The sequence below is a fragment of the Trichomycterus rosablanca genome, chromosome 7 (genome assembly GCF_030014385.1).
Source record: "Trichomycterus rosablanca isolate fTriRos1 chromosome 7, fTriRos1.hap1, whole genome shotgun sequence".
Lineage (NCBI taxonomy): Eukaryota > Metazoa > Chordata > Actinopteri > Siluriformes > Trichomycteridae > Trichomycterus > Trichomycterus rosablanca.
Window position 1 is genome coordinate 32,664,221 of NC_085994.1, and position 18,625 is coordinate 32,682,845.

The 18,625-nt window shown below is 38.8% G+C and overlaps 1 protein-coding gene across 4 annotated transcripts in view; it reads left to right on the forward strand.

Annotated features, from left to right (window-relative positions):
- The first annotated feature begins 1,110 nt into the window (after nt 1-1,110).
- Nucleotides 1,111-18,625, forward strand: part of mfn2 (mitofusin 2) — a 34,936-nt gene continuing 17,421 nt past the window's right edge. Inside the window, exons 1-4 of one of the 4 annotated variants that reach the window (XM_062999237.1) lie at nt 11,492-11,641; nt 11,750-11,843; nt 13,919-14,097; nt 16,996-17,131. In XM_062999237.1, the coding sequence (XP_062855307.1) occupies nt 13,923-14,097; nt 16,996-17,131 (311 nt within the window). In that variant the 5' untranslated portion in view covers nt 11,492-11,641; nt 11,750-11,843; nt 13,919-13,922. Of the gene's footprint in view, nt 1,266-11,491; nt 11,844-12,918; nt 12,940-13,918; nt 14,098-16,995; nt 17,132-18,625 lie in introns of those variants that run through there. The other 3 variants (XM_062999235.1, XM_062999236.1, XM_062999238.1) reach the window with 3 other exon arrangements.

An 18,625-nucleotide genomic window follows, 5' to 3' on the forward strand; every position in this document is an offset into this window, starting at 1 on the left:
ATGTTCCCTACACAGTGCACTAGATTGTATATCAGATCACTGATTTATGTTCCCTACACAGTGCACTAGATAGTGTATTAGATACCGCATTTATGTTCACTACATAGTGCACTAGAAAGTATAAGTAGATGATGATTTGTGTTCCTTACATAGTGCACTAGATAGTGTATTACATAGATAGATAGATAGATAGATAGATAGATAGATAGATAGATAGATAGAATTATTTATGTTCCCTACATAGTGAACTAAATATTATATCAGATAACGGATTTATGTTCCCTACATAGTGCACTACACAGTATATTAAACAATTGATTTATGTTCCTTACACTGCGCTAGATTGTATATCAGATAACAAATTCAATACGAGATCGGGGAGCAGTGCACTATGTGCACTATGTAGGGAACCTAAATCCGTTAACTAATATGCTACTTAAAGCATTATGTAAGAAACATAAGTCTATTATCTAGTACACTATCTAGTGCACTAAGGAACATAAATTATTTTCTAATATACAAACTAGTACACTATGTAGGGAACATTAATCTATTATCTTTCACACTATCTAGTGCACAGTGTTTGTGACGCGAACAGTTAGCAGCACCTAAAAGTTCTGTTATCACTAGGGTTGCCAGCTTTCAAAACTGGAAATAAGGAACACCCTGGGATGGTTGGCGGAAGGCATGGGGTGGGATGGCAGGTGTTTACCTGAGCGGGGGAGGGGGGTACCTTCCTAAAATGAGTTTTTGCAACTTGGGATGTCTGCTATGTCCGGGGTGTACCAACTGTTACACTCCAGTCCATCCAGTGGCGCTAACGCTCTATTACATAACATTGCTAACCGCCATTTATTCACTAAAGAAGCTGTCATGCATCGTAGTCTGATGAAAACGACTAATACTTATAAAGTACACAATTATTCGCGTTGTATAACCGCTAGGAATTAATGAATTGTATTCAAACGACTTATTATTGATATTTTAGTAGTGTACACTGAGTGTCATTGTGGTATCGTTATATATTTATTTTCGAACCGAACTCTATCTTAGACTAGCTTAGCGTGCTAATGCTAATTTACTTTCACTATTTGATACAGAAAGGTAAATTGGGTTGGTAAAATTATTAACCTTTCTTGTTACTGTTATATTTGTAAGGTTAGTATTTAGTATAAACGAACTGCATTGGAATATTTTGGAATATTGTTTCCCTGGACCCTAAACAAGATGCCTGAGTATTTGTCATAACATCATCGCCCTTTCTGGTGAGTTGCTAACTATCACGGTATTCCGTACATTTTTAATTTGTAAACGTTTCGTACATTGTTTAACAATTACTGTATACGTCAGTGTGATGATGCAGCATGTGTAGAGATTATGCCAATAATAAGCTAATGTCAAGCCAAGTTCTACCTGTCAGTTATAGTTATAGTAATAAAACAGTTATAGTTAAGTAATAAAAGCCAACGCTCACTGTATGGAACACTGTTATAAGGTGACCATATTTTGGTTTTTTAAAAAACAGGACACTTGCGGGGGTTTGGGGTGCTCAACTATCAAATGTTTTATGGTCAGATAATCTTATTTCCTTACATTCAGCGTTTGGCCCGAAACAATAAAAACAACCAATAGACCCTTGACTTACGAATTTAATTGGTTCCGAAGGGCTGTTCTTAAGTCAAAATGTTCATTAGTTAAACCTATTTTTTCCCATAGGAAATAATGTAAACAGAATTAATCTGTGCCAGACCTCCCACACCACCCCCTTACCTAACCTCTCTAATGTCTTACATTTTTTTTGTTATAAATACAAGTATATTTTCCCTATAGTATAGAATAAACAACAATACACTGTAGTACTGTACATAAAACACACATCACATTTCAGTATGTGTGCTGTACCATACACCATAATAAATTTCCTTCTTTTTATATAAAATGTATCTACCAGAAACAACAATAGCTCTCATATTTCTCTATTATTTTCTTCTTTATTTCAATAGTGTTGTATTTTGTAGGTGTGATTGCACGAAAGAAAGAATACTTTACTGAGCCGAATTCCTTCTTCTCTCTCACTCACTGTCCCCTCTGTCTGATACACAGTGACAGCTACTGGCAGGAGTAATTATACAACAACAAATGTAATAGATTTGTTCATTTTCTCAACACTGAGCTCTCTCTGCACAATTTTACAAAATATACGTCTGCTGTCTAAATGTTCGCTCACTGTATATATATGTATATACAAGGGTTGGACAAAATAACTGAAACACCTGGTTTTAGACCACAATAATTTATTAGTATGGTGTAGGGCCTCCTTTTGCGGCCAATACAGTGTCAATTTGTCTTGGAAATGACATATACAAGTCCTGCACAGTGGTCAGAGGGATTTTAAGCCATTCTTCTTGCAGGATAGTGGCCAGGTCACTACGTGATGCTGGTGGAGGAAAACGTTTCCTGACTCGCTTCTCCAAAACACCCCAAAGTGGCTCAATAATATTTTGATCTGGTGACTGTGCAGGCCATGGGAGATGTTCAACTTCACTTTCATGTTCATCAAACCAATCTTTCACCAGTCTTGCTGTGTGTATTGGTGCATTGTCATCCTGATACACGGCACCGCCATTGGATGCACATGGTCCTCCAGAATGGTTCGGTAGTCCTTGGCAGTGACGTGCCCATCTAGCACAAGTATTGGGCCAAGGGAATGCCATGATATGGCAGCCCAAACCATCACTGATCCACCCCCATGCTTCACTCTGGGCATGCAACAGTCTGGGTGGTACGCTTCTTTGGGGCTTCTCCACACCGTAACTCTCCCGGATGTGGGGAAAACAGTAAAGGTGGACTCATCAGAGAACAATACATGTTTCACATTGTCCACAGCCCAAGATTTGCGCTCCTTGCACCATTGAAACCGACGTTTGGCATTGGCACGAGTGACCAAAGGTTTGGCTATAGCAGCCCGGCCGTGTATATCGACCCTGTGGAGCTCCCGACGGACAGTTCTGGTGGAAACAGGAGAGTTGAGGTGCACATTTAATTCTGCCGTGATTTGGGCAGCCGTGGTTTTATGTTTTTTGGATACAATCCGGGTTAGCACCCGAACATCCCTTTCAGACAGCTTCCTCTTGCGTCCACAGTTAATCCTGTTGGATGTGGTTTGTCCTTCTTGGTGGTATGCTGACATTACCCTGGATACCGTGGCTCTTGATACATCACAAAGACTTGCTGTCTTGGTCACAGATGCGCCAGCAAGACGTGCACCAACAATTTGTCCTCTTTTGAACTCTGGTATGTCACCCATAATGTTGTGTGCATTGCAATATTTTGAGCAAAACTGTGCTCTTACCCTGCTAATTGAACCTTCACACTCTGCTCTTACTGGTGCAATGTGCAATTAATGAAGATTGGTCACCAGACTGGTCCAATTTAGCCATGAAACCTCCCACACTAAAATGACAGGTGTTTCAGTTATTTTGTCCAACCCCTGTATATGTATATATATATATATATACATATATACATATATATATATATATATATATATATATATATATATATATATATATATATATATATATATATATATATTAGGGCTGTCGAAGTTAACGCGATAATAACGCATTAACGTGATCTCAATTTAACGCGATTAAAAAAAATAGTGCCGTTAACGCAAATTGTATTTCATGTTGAGACTTGACTGGTAGAACAAACGATTTAATGTCGGACTTGCCACCGTTGTTTATTTGCGGTTTGTTAAAATAATATAACCCAGCGTGGTATTGTACCGAGTACCGAATACCGGACAGCTGAGTCAAGCACGCTAGTCCATGAACTATGGAAGCCCCAAAGGGTCAAAACACACTCACTTCGTGTAGAAACGTCCATACTACAGTATATATACAGTATGTATGTATTTGCATATATGTACTTGAGTATGTGTGTATGTATTTGCATATGTGAATATGTATATGGGTATTTACATGTGTGAATATGTATGAATATGGGTATATATGTGCATGTACTGTATATATGTGGCTATATTGGCCTAATTGTGCAATATTGTCACATGTCACTTTACTATTTAATAATCTGATAGTTTAATTACTATTCAATTTTTACACTAGCAATATACTTTATGCATCATTACAGTTATTCATTTTATGTAAATAACAAGAAAGACTCGGTTCTATCTGTCTGTCTGTCTCTGTCTGTCTGTCTCTGTCTGTCTGTCTGTCTGTCTGTCTGTCTGTCTGTCTATCTATCTATCTATCTATCTATCTATCTATCTATCTATCTATCTATCTATCTATCTATCTATCTATCTATCTATCTATCTATCTATCTATCTATCTATCTATCTATCAAACCATCAAACCATTGTCACGATACAACCACAGAAAAGTCTGTTACAAAAACTCCCTTACAGTTTTCTCTTGTCCCAGCAGTTTTTAACATCAGTACATTTAGCATAAAATGTGTTCACCATTTTAATTGTAACATTTCACTTAAAAATCCTTCTTTTCTATAACATTTACACAGATTTTTTTTTATGCGATTAATCGCGATTAACTACATGAAATTCTGAGATTAATCGCAATTAAAAAATTTTATCGTTTGACAGCCCTAATATATATATATATATATATATATATATATATATATATATATATATATATATATATATATAGAGAGAGAGAGAGAGAGAGAGAGAGAGAGAGAGAGAGAGAGAGAGAGAGAGAGAGAGAGAGAGAGAGAGAGAGAGAGAGAGAGAGACGATCGGAGGCAACTTGTTCATGACGTCACGTGTTTCGCGAATTTCGGTTCGTAATCCAAAATTTGTTCGTACATTAAGTTGAAAAAGATCGTTCGTAACCCAAAATGTTTGTATGGTAAACCGTTCGTAACTCAAGGGTCTACTGTATTATTTCTCTTAAAAAAGAAAATAAAATACTGTATTTGTGATTATATTTTATTTATCTATATAATGAATGGCCTTTTATTTCTGAGGTAGGTACAAACTATGCAAAACAGTTTTGAATTAAGCACAATGTGGCTGAAAAACCCCGAATTTGGCAACCAGACATGTAGCGCCAGTGACGTCAACCAGGCAAGGTGTATAGCGCCAGTGCCCTCTGCTGTTTAAAGTGAACATCAAATTATTTTACATGTAGAATTTTTGAATCGATTATTAACTGTCATGTGGTGAATCGTTACATCCCTAGCAGTAACACAATTTCACACAATAGTTCATTTACCTGACGGACTCTCCTTTAGCTGCAGTTTTTTGTTTTGCTGAACTAACACCTTTATTGAACACTTTTCTCACAAAGGACCCAGAAAGAGACAAAAGCACAGATTTTTTTCTATAATTTGTCTGAAAAGAGAAAGGTGAAATCAGTGCAAAAACAGACTACAAAAGCCGAATCCTGGACATTTTGGTGAATTAGAAATCCCACTCGAACGCATTTTTCAGGTCCAAAAAAGAGGACATGTCCGGGAAAAAAATGGACGTATGGTCTCCCTAACAAATATTGTTAACAGAAATCCATACAGTGCTGTTTATCAAGATTTTATCTTTATTAGTTCTGTTGCTTTTTATTGTGTGTGAATGCGTTTTTGGTATTAACTCACACTAGGGAGAAAATTAATCTGATGAACTTATGTTCTAGTGGAAAAAGAAAAAGAAGTACACTTTGAAGTAGTATTATCTTTTTTAGATGACCTGTAATGCAATCAAAAAAGATCCCTACCACTAAGCAATCAAGTGAAAGTAAAACAAGCCTACAGAATGCTGGGTTTTTCCCATTATATAACTTATGTTTAGAGAGGATTCTTGTGTAATGACATATTACTGTTTATTTACGACTTGTGGTAATTTACACAGCCACATTGCTTGGCAGATAAAGTATATGGAACACTGGTTGTGTTAACAGGACTCTGTACACCACTTGTTAATCACTGCTGCAACCTCACTAACCTTAAATGCTTCTTATGGATGTACTCAAATTTCACCACCACCATTGCAATGTTTTGATTTGGATGTATCCAATTCCTTCATATGCACTCTCCTGACCCCTGCGGCTTGTAAAACTTCAATATCAGTGCTACTGATATTTCATCACGTTTACCCTGTTGATGTTATGTGTGCATCCTTTTCCTTTATTTCCTTTCCTTGATTCCTAAGTCTGAAAGAAGCCAGGACAGAGGAATCAGGGCTGAAGATGAAACGTTAATAGACATACAGCTGATTTTGACCAAAATAACTGTGGCTTCTTAGAACCGTGGTGCTATTCAGAGAATCAGCCCACATTTGAACCAGTTTTTATTGGAACCAAGGATGCGTCATCACTGAAGGGCAATTCACAATGCACAATGGAAATAAGAAGTAGTAACAAGTTGGTGGAGTACACAGATTACCTGTGAGCCGAGCATTTGTGCTGTTGTTCCAGATGTTTGTTTTATCCAAAAAGTGAGCATGGGTCATTACTGGTAACAAGAAGACGTCATTGTTGCCAATGGGTGTCACTAGGGCTGGGCGATATATCGAGATTTTATAATATATCGATATATTTTCATACGCGATATAAGATAAGACAATATTGCTTATATTGATATCGATGTCGCGTTCCAATTAGATCCGACAGTTCGTCTTTCTCTTCTCCCAGTTTGTCTCTGCACATGTTCACCTGCCCCGCCCCTCTCCCTCACTGAACACAACTCGCCCCTCCCCACCGCCAATTCTTTCTGCCCTCAGAACACATTTCTGTAAGTAAAACTCCCATGATAGCATTTAGACGGTTGAGGAGCTGGTTAGTAAATAGAATAATAATGGCTCAGTTATTTGGAGATGGTTCGGATTCAGTGGTGGAGAAGTGTCAGATGAGCAGCGGAATAATGTATTCTGTAGAGAATGCTGAAAACAAGTCCAGACAAAAGGTTCGAGCTCTGTGTACCTTTGGTCATTCGTTTTTTACTTCAAATCCCAAAGTTGAAAAACAAGAAAACGAGTCGTTATTCGTTTTAAAAACCAATATTGGAAAACGGAAATAAACATACAAGCGCTGACATGCACGTATTTACTTCATATATAAACAGTGTAAATCATGCAAGTGTTGAGCAAATAATAATAATGTAACGGTGCGTCTCCTGTTGTACTGACTCTTGTGTATATATTTTTTGTATAATGTTTGTATATTTGACGTACATATATTTGCTCTATCTGTAAAAAAACAAACATTATGGGGAGTGATTTCTGTACTGGATGTTGTACGTGGTCATGTTAGTTTATATTGGACGATCGCCCGACGTCCGAGACGTCATTTATTTATTTATCTTGTATTATAGTATTTCTTGTTGTCAGCAAATAAACATCCAAAAATTTATAAAATTGCATGAACTAACTCTACAGTAAACAAGGAGCAAACAGCAATTAAACAACAAATAAAGCTGTTAAATAATAATAAAGTGCATGAAGCAGAACGCTGAGGGGGGTTTTAATGTCATACAAGCTCAGTGCAAAACAACATAAGAACATAAGCACAGTTGGAAACGATCAATTCTAATATCTTCCCTACACACTCGCTCCCTGCGCCCTAAAGTACACTTAACATTCTTAAAGGGCCAGACAGTACATTTGTAATTAACATTACACGACAGGTGAGACGTTAGAAAACAACAAACTTTTTCTTAGAATAGTTCTTTTTTTTTTTTAAGGAAAAATAGTTCTTGTGTGAAGCTTCCCCAGCATGAATGTTAATAAAAGTGCCTGTAAAAAAATTGGAACATGTAGCTTTGTCTCAGAAGTGTCTTTTTGTTATTACCTTATGGGATGAAAAAATATCGAGATATATATCGTATATCGCCGTTCAGCTAAAAAATATCGAGATATTATTTTTGATCCATATCGCCCAGCCCTAGATGTCACTATTCTTTGCTTCCAGCTGGAAACAAATGTTCATTTTTTGGTTAAAATGTGCCAAATGGTTTAAAATTAGGTGCACAAACCCGAACAGAACCCATTCCATGCTGGTCGAAAAAGAGCTGAGGAAAGCCTTCAATTTAGCCATATGGTTGCAAATTTGCAAATTGCTCCAGGTGTTATGGTGGAGGCAAAACTTTTCATTTACATTAAGCACTAGCAGGAATCGGAGAAGGATTAAGTGATGTACCTACTATGTCGTTAATACCTCTGAGTAGGGTTGGGCGGTATTGCTGATTTTCATACCGTCTTCAGAAAATACTGCGGTATACGGTATTACCGCGGGGGGGTGGACAAACTTTACAGTGTACAAACTTTACAGTGTAATCGCAGTATTCAAATGTTTTATTTAAAAAAATTAAACAATCAGAACGTCAAACATTGCTTATCCTGTCTGATCTATAATAAATATTTCACGCATAAGTGTAAATGCGTCTCTTTATATATATTTTTTTATTTCTGCGCAGTTCTTACCGGCTGTAATCCACCCATTCAGCTTGGCATCAGTAGAAGGAATCAGTCAGTCATAATAAGAGCTGTTTATTGTCGAAATTTAAATCCGAAAACACTTTTAATATTGAGCGAGCAAGACGCGTGCACACACACACACACACACACAGAGAGAGAGAGTCGTAACCGAGCTACAGAGAGAACACAAATAACTAAGAAATAAACTTGTTTAATTATGTTAAATCTGATTATTTCATGGTGCGTATGTTTTAAAGCAGAAATAAACACAGGCACATCTCTGCACAAAAGAGGATTGTTCTGAAACTTAATGCGATGCAACCACAGTACGTCTCTTCTCTGTAGTTTTTTCTCTTCTTTTAAAATAAATCTTTTTTTCTCATTTAAGTGTTGTTTGAATTAGGCCTACATTTAAGGCAAGGTAGCAAAATGTTCATGATTGTTCATCATTGATATTAATATCGGGGCTGTCTTATAATTTACCCAGTAGCGCTTTCCGAGGAACAAGGAGTCATTTTTTTGAACGGCTCTTTAAAAGGAACCGAGATAAAAGATCCGGCTCCCTTCAAGGAGCCATAATTCCCATCACTACAACCAATCGGTGAGCTCCAACCGCCTACCCCTCCCACCCCTCCCTTACTGAGGATGCGCGAATGTCCTAAAGTCTTAGTTTTCAAGGTAAACCTGAAGCAGAAATTTGGTGCTTCACATTTTTTTAAATACCGTCACCATTTTTAAATACCGTCAACATTTTTAAATACCGCGGTATACCGTAATACCGTCATACCGCCCAACCCTACCTCTGAGCCTAAAACACTATCTCAAATCTCAGTAGTACCACCGCCCTGGCAGGGATCTAAAAAGCACGATTGGCCATGTCTGATTGCATCTTAGATGCAAATTACTACATAGTATTAAAGGCAGTAAGACACTGATGATTTGTTCCAATTTGTTAAGTATACGTACAGTATCATCAGTATAGACTGATAGTTAACAGATTGGGCAGAACTGATTAAAGCCTGCCTGTGTGTGTATATTGGAATGGTGGTGCAGTGTGTTATATGGACGTTCCCAGGTACCTGGGTTTAAACCTTGCATCCGGTCACAGTCTGTAAAGAGTTTTCCTTGTATTTATATGGGTTTCCTCTGGTAGTCCAGTTTCCTTCCACCCTCTTAACGCATGCAGTTTGCGGATGTGAGTGAAATGGGGTGTGAGTGAAAATAGATGTGTAGTATCCTGCAATAGATTGGCACTCTGTACAGGGTGTGCCACACCCTTCTGATCAGAGTAACGCAGCTAGTGAAAATTGATGTTTGCAGACATCCCAAGTCTCCCGCAAGTCAGATAAAATCTCCCAGAATCTAGAATGAGTGGCCAAGAGCGCACGCACACACACACACACGCAGGCGACACAGACTTTTTTCCTCGATTGCGTATTAAATCCGTTATCTGATATACAATCTAGCGCACTGTGTAGGGAACATAAATCAATTGTCTAATATACTGTCTAGTGCACTATGTAGGGAACATAATTAATTATGTAATACACTATCTAGTGCACTATGTAAGGAACACAAATCATCATCTAGTTATACTTTCTAGTGCACTATGTAGTGAACATGAATGCGTTATCTAATACACTATCTAGTGCACTATGTAGGGAACATAAATCCGTGATCTGATATTCAATCTAGCGCACTGTGTAGGAAACATAAATCAATTGTCTAATATACTGTCTAGTGCACTAAGTAGGGAAGATAAATCTATGACCGAATATACAATCTAGTGCACTATGTAGGGAACATAATTAATTATGTAATGCACTATGTAAGGAACACAGATATCATCGTTATACTTTCTAGTGCACTATGTAGTGAACATGAATGCATTATCTAATACACTATCTAGTGCACTATGTAGGGAACATAAATCCGTGATCTGATATACAATCTAGTGCACTGTGTAGGAAACATAAACCAATTTTCTAATTCATTATCTAGTGCACTATGTACAAAAACATAAATTCATATCTAAAATACTATCTAGTGCACTATGTAGGGAACATAAATCCGTTATCTGATATACAATTTTGTGCACTACGTAGGGAACCTAAATCCGTTAAATAATACGCTACCTAAAGCATTATGTAAGAAACATAAGTCTATTATCTAGTACACTATCTAGTGCACTAAGTAAGGAACAAAAATTCTTTTCTAATATACAATCTAGTGCACTGTGTATGAAACATAAATCTATTATCTTGCACACTATCTAGTGCACTTAATGTGTTTGTCACGCGAACAGTTAGCTTAGTAGCTCAGTTAGCAGCTCCTAAAAGTTCTGTTATCACCCATATCCTATGGTGTGTGCAAGGGGGGGCTTGGGGGGTCGGGGTTGAGGTCCGGCTCCGGGGGTACCTCCCTGTAATGAGTGTTTGCAACTTGGGATGTCTGTCTTTGAGTGTGTGGTGCCCTGCAATGCATGGGTGCCTTGTTCTCAGTGTTTACAGTTGGTGTCAAACCCCCTGCAACCTTGACCAGGGCAAAGAAGTTAGGGGAAAATAGATGACTCACTGAATAAGATCCCCATCTTGGTGCGTGGTGCTCTGTATGGATGGTGTCCCTGTTGTGTGTGTGTGCTGTTGCCTTGTGACTGGTATTTCCATGTGGTGCCAGACCCACCGCAACCCTGATCAGAGCATCCCGACTATGCCCAGGTTTACAAACCAAATTTCTAAGGCATTGGTATTTACACATGGCTTTAAAAGTAGGCGTGGTTTCACATGGGGCTTTGATTTGCATGCGCATTCAAGAGGCGGGACGTGTAGGCGTGGCTTTGAGTTGACAGGCAGATTGTAGGAGGCACCGCGACCAATCAGATCTCAGTATATTTTTCCCTACAGGAAGATTGCGGAACTAAAGATGCTCCATGCCGAAAGAGGTCAAGGCGTGCGTGTGAAACGTGAAGCGAAGCGAGGCCGAGAAGAGGGTTTAAACACACGGCTGATATATCTAGTGTCTCAGCAGTAAATCAGATAAATGTAGACAGCAGTGATGTCGGATTAGTGCACTGATGAACGCTTTGACCTGCGATCTGTTCGCCGGAGTACAGAATAGTGCCTGTGACATTGAGATCGGACTTTCTGCTTGTCCTTACAAAGTGATCGGGTCGGATCGTGACTTTACCAGGTGCGGATTAGTATTAGATCTTTTATAAAAGAGATCGGTTATGAATTCAGAAGTTTTAGATCGTATGTCCTTGTGCGCGTTATATGAGCTCTGATGTAACTGAATTAGGTGAACGGTCACCGCCTGCTGACCCCTCTAGCACTGGAGATTTTTAATGCTACCAGACACCTTTCTTATCCCAAGGTGGTTCTTATACTACGAGGTAAGATCCGTCCTGTGTGTGCATTACATTTCTTAAACTTTTTACTGCACAGCTTTAAATCATGCATTTGATTGTCTGTGATGGGCTGATATGGATGTTCAGATTCCTGCTTCTTTTGACAATGCGTGGGTTTACAGACTTAGACTTGGAGAAGTCTCAGTGGATCAACAGTGGCATAACTCATCAAGATGTAGGGACTTGTCAACGCATAAAACAATATTTTGTGTTAGTAACTAATAGCATGCCAGTACTCATTCACAAGGACACTATATGCTATACACACTCTAACACACCACCATGGTGTCGCTGCAGTGCTGAGAATGATCCACCACCCAAATAATACCTACTCTGTAGTGGCCCTGTTGGTGTCCTGACCATTGAAGAAGAGGGTAAAAACAGGCTAAAAAAAGTATGTAGAGAAACAGATGGACTACAGTCAGTAATTGTAGAACTACAAAGTGCTCCTATATGGTAAGTGGGCAAAATTTTTTTGACATCTGACCATGAACTTGTTGGACATCCCATTTAAAAAAACAAATAGTATTTACATAGTGACCACAGCTATTTTTTGAGAAGACCTCTCACAAGACCTTGAAGTATGTCTGTAGGAATTTGTGCCTGTACAGTCAAAAGACGTTCCAAACAGCGCATATGTAAATAAATATTTTAGGGGCTTTCAGGGTGATGCACACGTGTATGATTTTTAGAGTGATTGCTTTCTTAATAATCAATTTGCCCATTTGTATTTTCAGTTAAACATCAGCCGTCATGATTTTTATTTATCCTATTGGGCTTTAGAACTTTCTTTGTTAAGGACAGCCAAAGTGTGATTTGCGCTGGTAGAAAAGTCTGAGCTCGTTTGATATTCAAATACATTCATATACATGCATGACATTAATATATGATATTAATATTACGTTTTATATACATTAAGATATATGTATGACAATTACAGAGTAGGTGGGCGGCACGGTGGCTCAGTGGGTAGCACTGTCGCCTCACAGCAAGAAGGTCTTGGGTTCAATCCCCAGGTGGGGTGGTCTGGATTCTTTCTGTGTGGAGTTTGCATGTTCTCCCCATGTCTGACAATTACAGAGTAAGTCATGTGAATTCTGATCTGGCTATTCAGACTACAAGCATAGTGCTCTAGATTAAACATGTTCATATTGTAATACCACATATTTAAAAAAAATAAAAGACTCAGTATTAGGTGGTCGACACAATGGATCACTCTGATCCACATACCCGAACTGGCACAATTCTTAGAGTCGAATTCCCTCCCTGATGCAACCCTCTTTATTTTATCCGGGTTTGGGACCTGCACTGAGAGTGCACACATCATAAAGTGTGTCTAGTGTAAAAGCTTTTTTTTAAAGTCACCCTGATAATTGTTTTTATTAATAATTTAATTAAACTAGACATTAAACATTAAAATTAAATGAAATTATTTATAGTTTATAGTATTGTCCCTTACGTTCAGTAAATTAATAATAATGATGATAATAAAATTATTGTGCTCTATATTTGCGGAGGGTTAAATTAAATGTTTGGAATGTGTGTCTCATTTACGTTTACATTTACAGCACCTAGTAGACGCTTATATCTAAAGCAACTGACAATTGTGATTAATGCAGTCTATGAAATACAGGGTTAAGTGCCTTGCTCAAGGGCCCAATAGTGGCAACTTGGCAGTGGTGGGGCTTGAATGAGCGACTTTCCGATTATTAGTCCAGTACTTTAACCACTAAGCTACCACTGCCCTAGTAGTATTTTTACTAAGATTTGACCTACTAAACTGTACCACTAAACATTTGTAAAAGTATTTTGTTGGCTTTGAATGTGTAACTGTGTAACAATAGTATCTGAGCTGTGATATTTGATTAAACTGCTGTAGTGGAAATTAATAAAAAAAACATATACAATGTCTGAAAATCAAGCAAAGTGCTGTGCTTCTGTGCTTTCCAGGCCGGTTCAAGAGTGTGACCTTTACTGACCAGTATGAGACAACTCAGAACTTAATCATGCAGTGTGGTAATTTTTTAAATAATTTTCCTGTTTTCTTTCTTTGGCTTCAGTGCAATGTCTCTGGTTTTTCCACGACCCAACACCAGTGCAATCGGCAAAAAGGACAAGAGACTAATGGCTGAGGTAAATGCCTCCCCGCTTAAGCACTTCGTTACCGCCAAGAAGAAGATCAACGGTATCTTCGAGCAGCTTGGTGCTTACATCAAAGAGAGCTCGGCCTTTCTAGAGGGTAAGTGTTTCCATACATGCCCCAATAACAATTAGAGCACATTTATATAAGCATTGCAGGAACAGTGTATGTATCCGGTCCTATTGGCTAAATGTATCCGGTCCTGTTAGTCCTAAATGTGCTTAATTTTTACTGACCTCGTATTTCAAAAATCACAGATCTTATGGATTTTTAAAGAAGAGTGCCAAATTTAATGATACGGCACAAGTTGTCAAATAATACTAAGATATTGAACGATGAGTTTTTCATGTAATGTTTTAAGCTGCTTTAGACTTCGACATCTTGGACATTTTGTCTAACCGATTGCTAATGTAACCGAGCATCTTTAAAGTTTTCTGAGTTTATAAAAGAAGAAATAATGGGTACTAGGTCTGAAACGATTCCTCGAGAAACTCGAGTAATTCGATTACTAAAAATCATCATTTAAAATTTTTCGCATAGAAGCATCGTTAAATCCATACATTTCTATACAGGTCACGGTGTTTCGCACTTTTGCACAACGCGTTCACGCTGTGGTCAGGTGACGTGAAGAAGCCGAGGGCTGCATCCGAAATCTCACACTTAAACAGTACTTAACAGGACTTAATCCGGGTACTTTTCACGTACAGTTCAATGAACACTACGTTTCTTGTTCACGCTCGCCGCTCCTGCGTACTGTTCAGCATGAAAGTGCGATTTAGGACGCAGCCGAGATTTGATATCGCGGACTGCAGAATGGAGAGAGAGAGAGAGAAAAAAGCGAGGGGCGAACAGAGGAGACTGGACAGAGAAAACCACAGAAAGTTTGAGATCATTTTAAGCTGGAAAAAATACATTAAAAAATATTAAAGCTTTATGTTATGCGTGAGCTGTAGCTGAAACCTTTAGTTCTAAAAGTTGCACAAATTAGAGGTGATGTTTGTTTCATTGTGTATTATTATATATAATATTTATTATTTATTTATATATTTATTTAGTTTTAGGTTGCCTGTATACATTTTAAAAGTATTTGATTTATTTTTGATGTATTTGTTTTGTTTTAAGAGACACGTCTTATTTAATCTTATACATATTTATTTTTGCTCTTTATTAAAGCGAAAGTATTTCTTATCCGATTACTCGATTAATTGCTGGAATAATCAATAGAATACTCGATTACAAAATTAATTGATAGTTGCAGCCCTAATGGGTACATTGACAAACTATCGGGAGCGTAATACTTTACCGGCTTGTTCTTTTGAGGCGCAGCACAGAGATGATCACGTGTGTTGAGAAGCACACTTTTCATTTGATTATGAAATACCCAAAGGGACAAAATGCACTCAATATGTAAACACAAAAATCAAACATTGTCAGCACACTATATCACAGAAAGGTCTAGTCTGCACTAGCTTAATTGCTGTATGATTGCTATGACCGCCTTATATTGCATTGTTAAATCGCTAAACACAAATGGCAAATTGCATATTTCACGGAAAACAGCTCATTTCAACGTCCGTGCCGCGATTTTCACGGTTGTGAATTAGGTAGGACCTTGATTAAGTATTGCAGGATGTATGAATCAGGTCATATTGTGATGCTACTGATGTGGCATTAGAAATGCTAATGCCTAGTTCACACTACACGATTTTTGCCCTGATTTTCGCTCAGCGACTGGTCGGCGCTAGATTTGCCGGCTCGGGAGCAACTCGGCGTTCGCTCGGCAATCAAAACTCGGCTCTCAATCGCTAAGTGTGAACTACTCAACAGCTCCATCCGACCGGCTCGCCGAGCACTCGGCGACCAGATCGAGATTTCTAACATGTCAGATATCTGATCTCAGTTGCTCGACTGGCAGTGAGTGCTGTGTCGAACAGCCAATGAGAACGCAAGATACAGTGTGAGCGGAAACGCAGGAGAGGAGTGTAAACAGGTGGGACAGGGGGATAATATACTGTAGTTTATATCAGAATACACCGGCACACACACGTTTTACAGTATTTCTGACTTGATCCTCTACAAAACATAACACCAACACTGCATTGCAAAAATATTAATTAACCTCCAACTCACAATAGAACAATCCATACTGTTCGTGTTGCCAAATCCACTCAGATTCATTTATTTTTCCTCTTTGATTTTACGCTGCACATCAGCGCACAAACACTTTGATCTCTCGCTACTTGTTGACGTGCATTTTTGGACGTGGTATCATTAAACCCCTCGTCACTTCTCACGTGTTTTTGTAAAAAAAAAAAAAAAAAAAAAAACATGGTTTGGGAGATCAGAGAAGCTCGCCTGTGATTCCAGTTGGTGATAGATTGTGTAGTCTGAAACCCCCTATCGCCGATCAGTCGTGTATTGTGAAATAAACACAGACTGAAAGACTCCCGAGTGCAAGAGATTCAGTCGTGTAGTGTGAACTGTACAGCGACCCGGCAAATCAGAAAGTCCTGTAGTGTGAACTTGGCATTAGGCATCTGAAATTAGACTGGATTTCAGTAGTGCTTAGCATTGTTGTGTGGCTACAGAAGGAAGGTTATGTAACCCTCTTCATAGACGCCTACACTTTCCTCTCAGACGGATCAAGTAGTAACAAAGACCAGCTTAGTCACCACCGTTTAAAAGTAGCAGCAAAGGTGGCGTCTGTGTTAAATGTTTCCGTCAGCTCTCACAACAGTTTCTCCAAAACATGAAATGCATGATGCTGCCTTAATACGCTTAATACAGTCAGCAATGCCTGCATTTACGTCCCAAAAAATACATCAGTTAATTGGATCAGAAAATATACTAATGCCCACCCTTGATACTACACATCCCTTGTTAAAGGACCGACTTACTGTGTCTGTCTGACTCAGTTGAAGCCAATTGTGTTGACAGGTTGCTTGGCCAGACATTTTGATGCCTTATATAATATTGACTGTTTTGTTTGTGTACCAGAGACCTACAGCAATGAGGAGCTGGATCCAGTCACCACAGAGGAGCAGGTTGGTGAGGTACGGGGCTACCTGTCCAAGGTGGCCGGGATTGGCGAGGTGCTGTCCCGCAGGCACATGAAAGTGGTCTTTTTTGGAAGGTACGTGTTCACCCTTTATTCCCATTTCAGATGTGTGTCCGAAAACCTAGTGATCTCTACATAGACGCATTTTACGTCATCATACACGCGCCCCTGAGAAGAAGGCTGTTTGAATTCTTAGCTGCCTCAAAATGCTGCCTACTGAGTTGCCTTATTTCAAATCAATAGACTGATTGAATAACGAGGGACTGTCCGATGCTTTGTTAGTGGTACAGACAATCCCAGCATTCAATGCAGCACAACTTGTGCCGTATCAGCCCATTGGTTTGAATGACCTGAGGCTAACAGTGTTAGCTTAGTAAGCGAAACTGTGGTGACAACCGCTGTCTAAGTAGTGTGTTTGAATAGCAAGCCGTTGTCTAGTGGTTGAGGTACTGGACTAATAATCAGAAGGTTGCTGGTTCAAGCCCCACCACTGCCAGGTTGCTGCTGTTGGGCCCTTGAGCAAGGCCCTTAACCCATGAATTGCTCAGACTGTATACTGTAACTGTAATGTAAGTCACTTTGGATAAAGGCGTCTGCATATGCCGTACAAGTCAATGCTTATTAGAATCCTCACTACTTAGGCAGCTGCCTACGTAGGCAGCAAGGCAGCTTTTCAGACAGACCCCAGGTTTACCAGGACAGGTTGTTTCTGCATTCTTCATGTGACTCATTGAGGAGTTATTGACTTAGCTGCGACCAGCAGGCTGAAACACAGTACTGCTCAAACAGTCATAAACCCAAACCCTAATTTCTATAGAGCACATAGGGTGTGGTGCTTTAAATCAGGCCTCGTGCAGCCAGGAGTGTTTACACACTGATAATTACTCGTTCAGAGCAAGTCACGTTCATAGCCAGTGTGAGAATAATTTCTCAGCTGTAAAAGCAACCTGATTTCCACTGGGGGCCAGATTAATATTTGCATATTTGGTCATGTGACTTCAACAATGGAATAAATAGATACATGGTGCTGATTAGTATAAAAAGCAGTTTAATTTGATCTCAGACTTTATAAGGTTTGACACATTTTAAATTAGTCAGGTCTGTACTGCAGGCAGGCTAGTCTAGCATTTGCACTCTTGTACAATGAAGCCACGTATTTCTAACATACAGAATGTAAAGGGCACTTGTAGCCTAGCGGTTAAGGTAATAGGAATGTAACGATTCACCACAATACAGTTAATAACCGATTCAGAAACGTCACTGGAGCTATAGGCCTGGTTGCCAAATTCGGGGTTTTTCAGCCAAATTGGGCTTAATTCAAAATTGTTTTGCATAGTTTGTTCCTACCTCAGAAATAAAAGTGCATTCATTATTTAGATAAATAAAAGATAATCACAAATACAGTATTTTCTTTTCTTTTTTTTAAGAGAAATAATAAAAGGAAAAATTGTCATCATTTGTCTTCAATTAAAAAAAGGCAAGGCAGAGCTGAGATTCGATACGATGTATTCGAGATCCTAGCTCTGGTTGCAGCGTGTGTTTTTACCGCTGCGCCACCTGAGCGGCTTG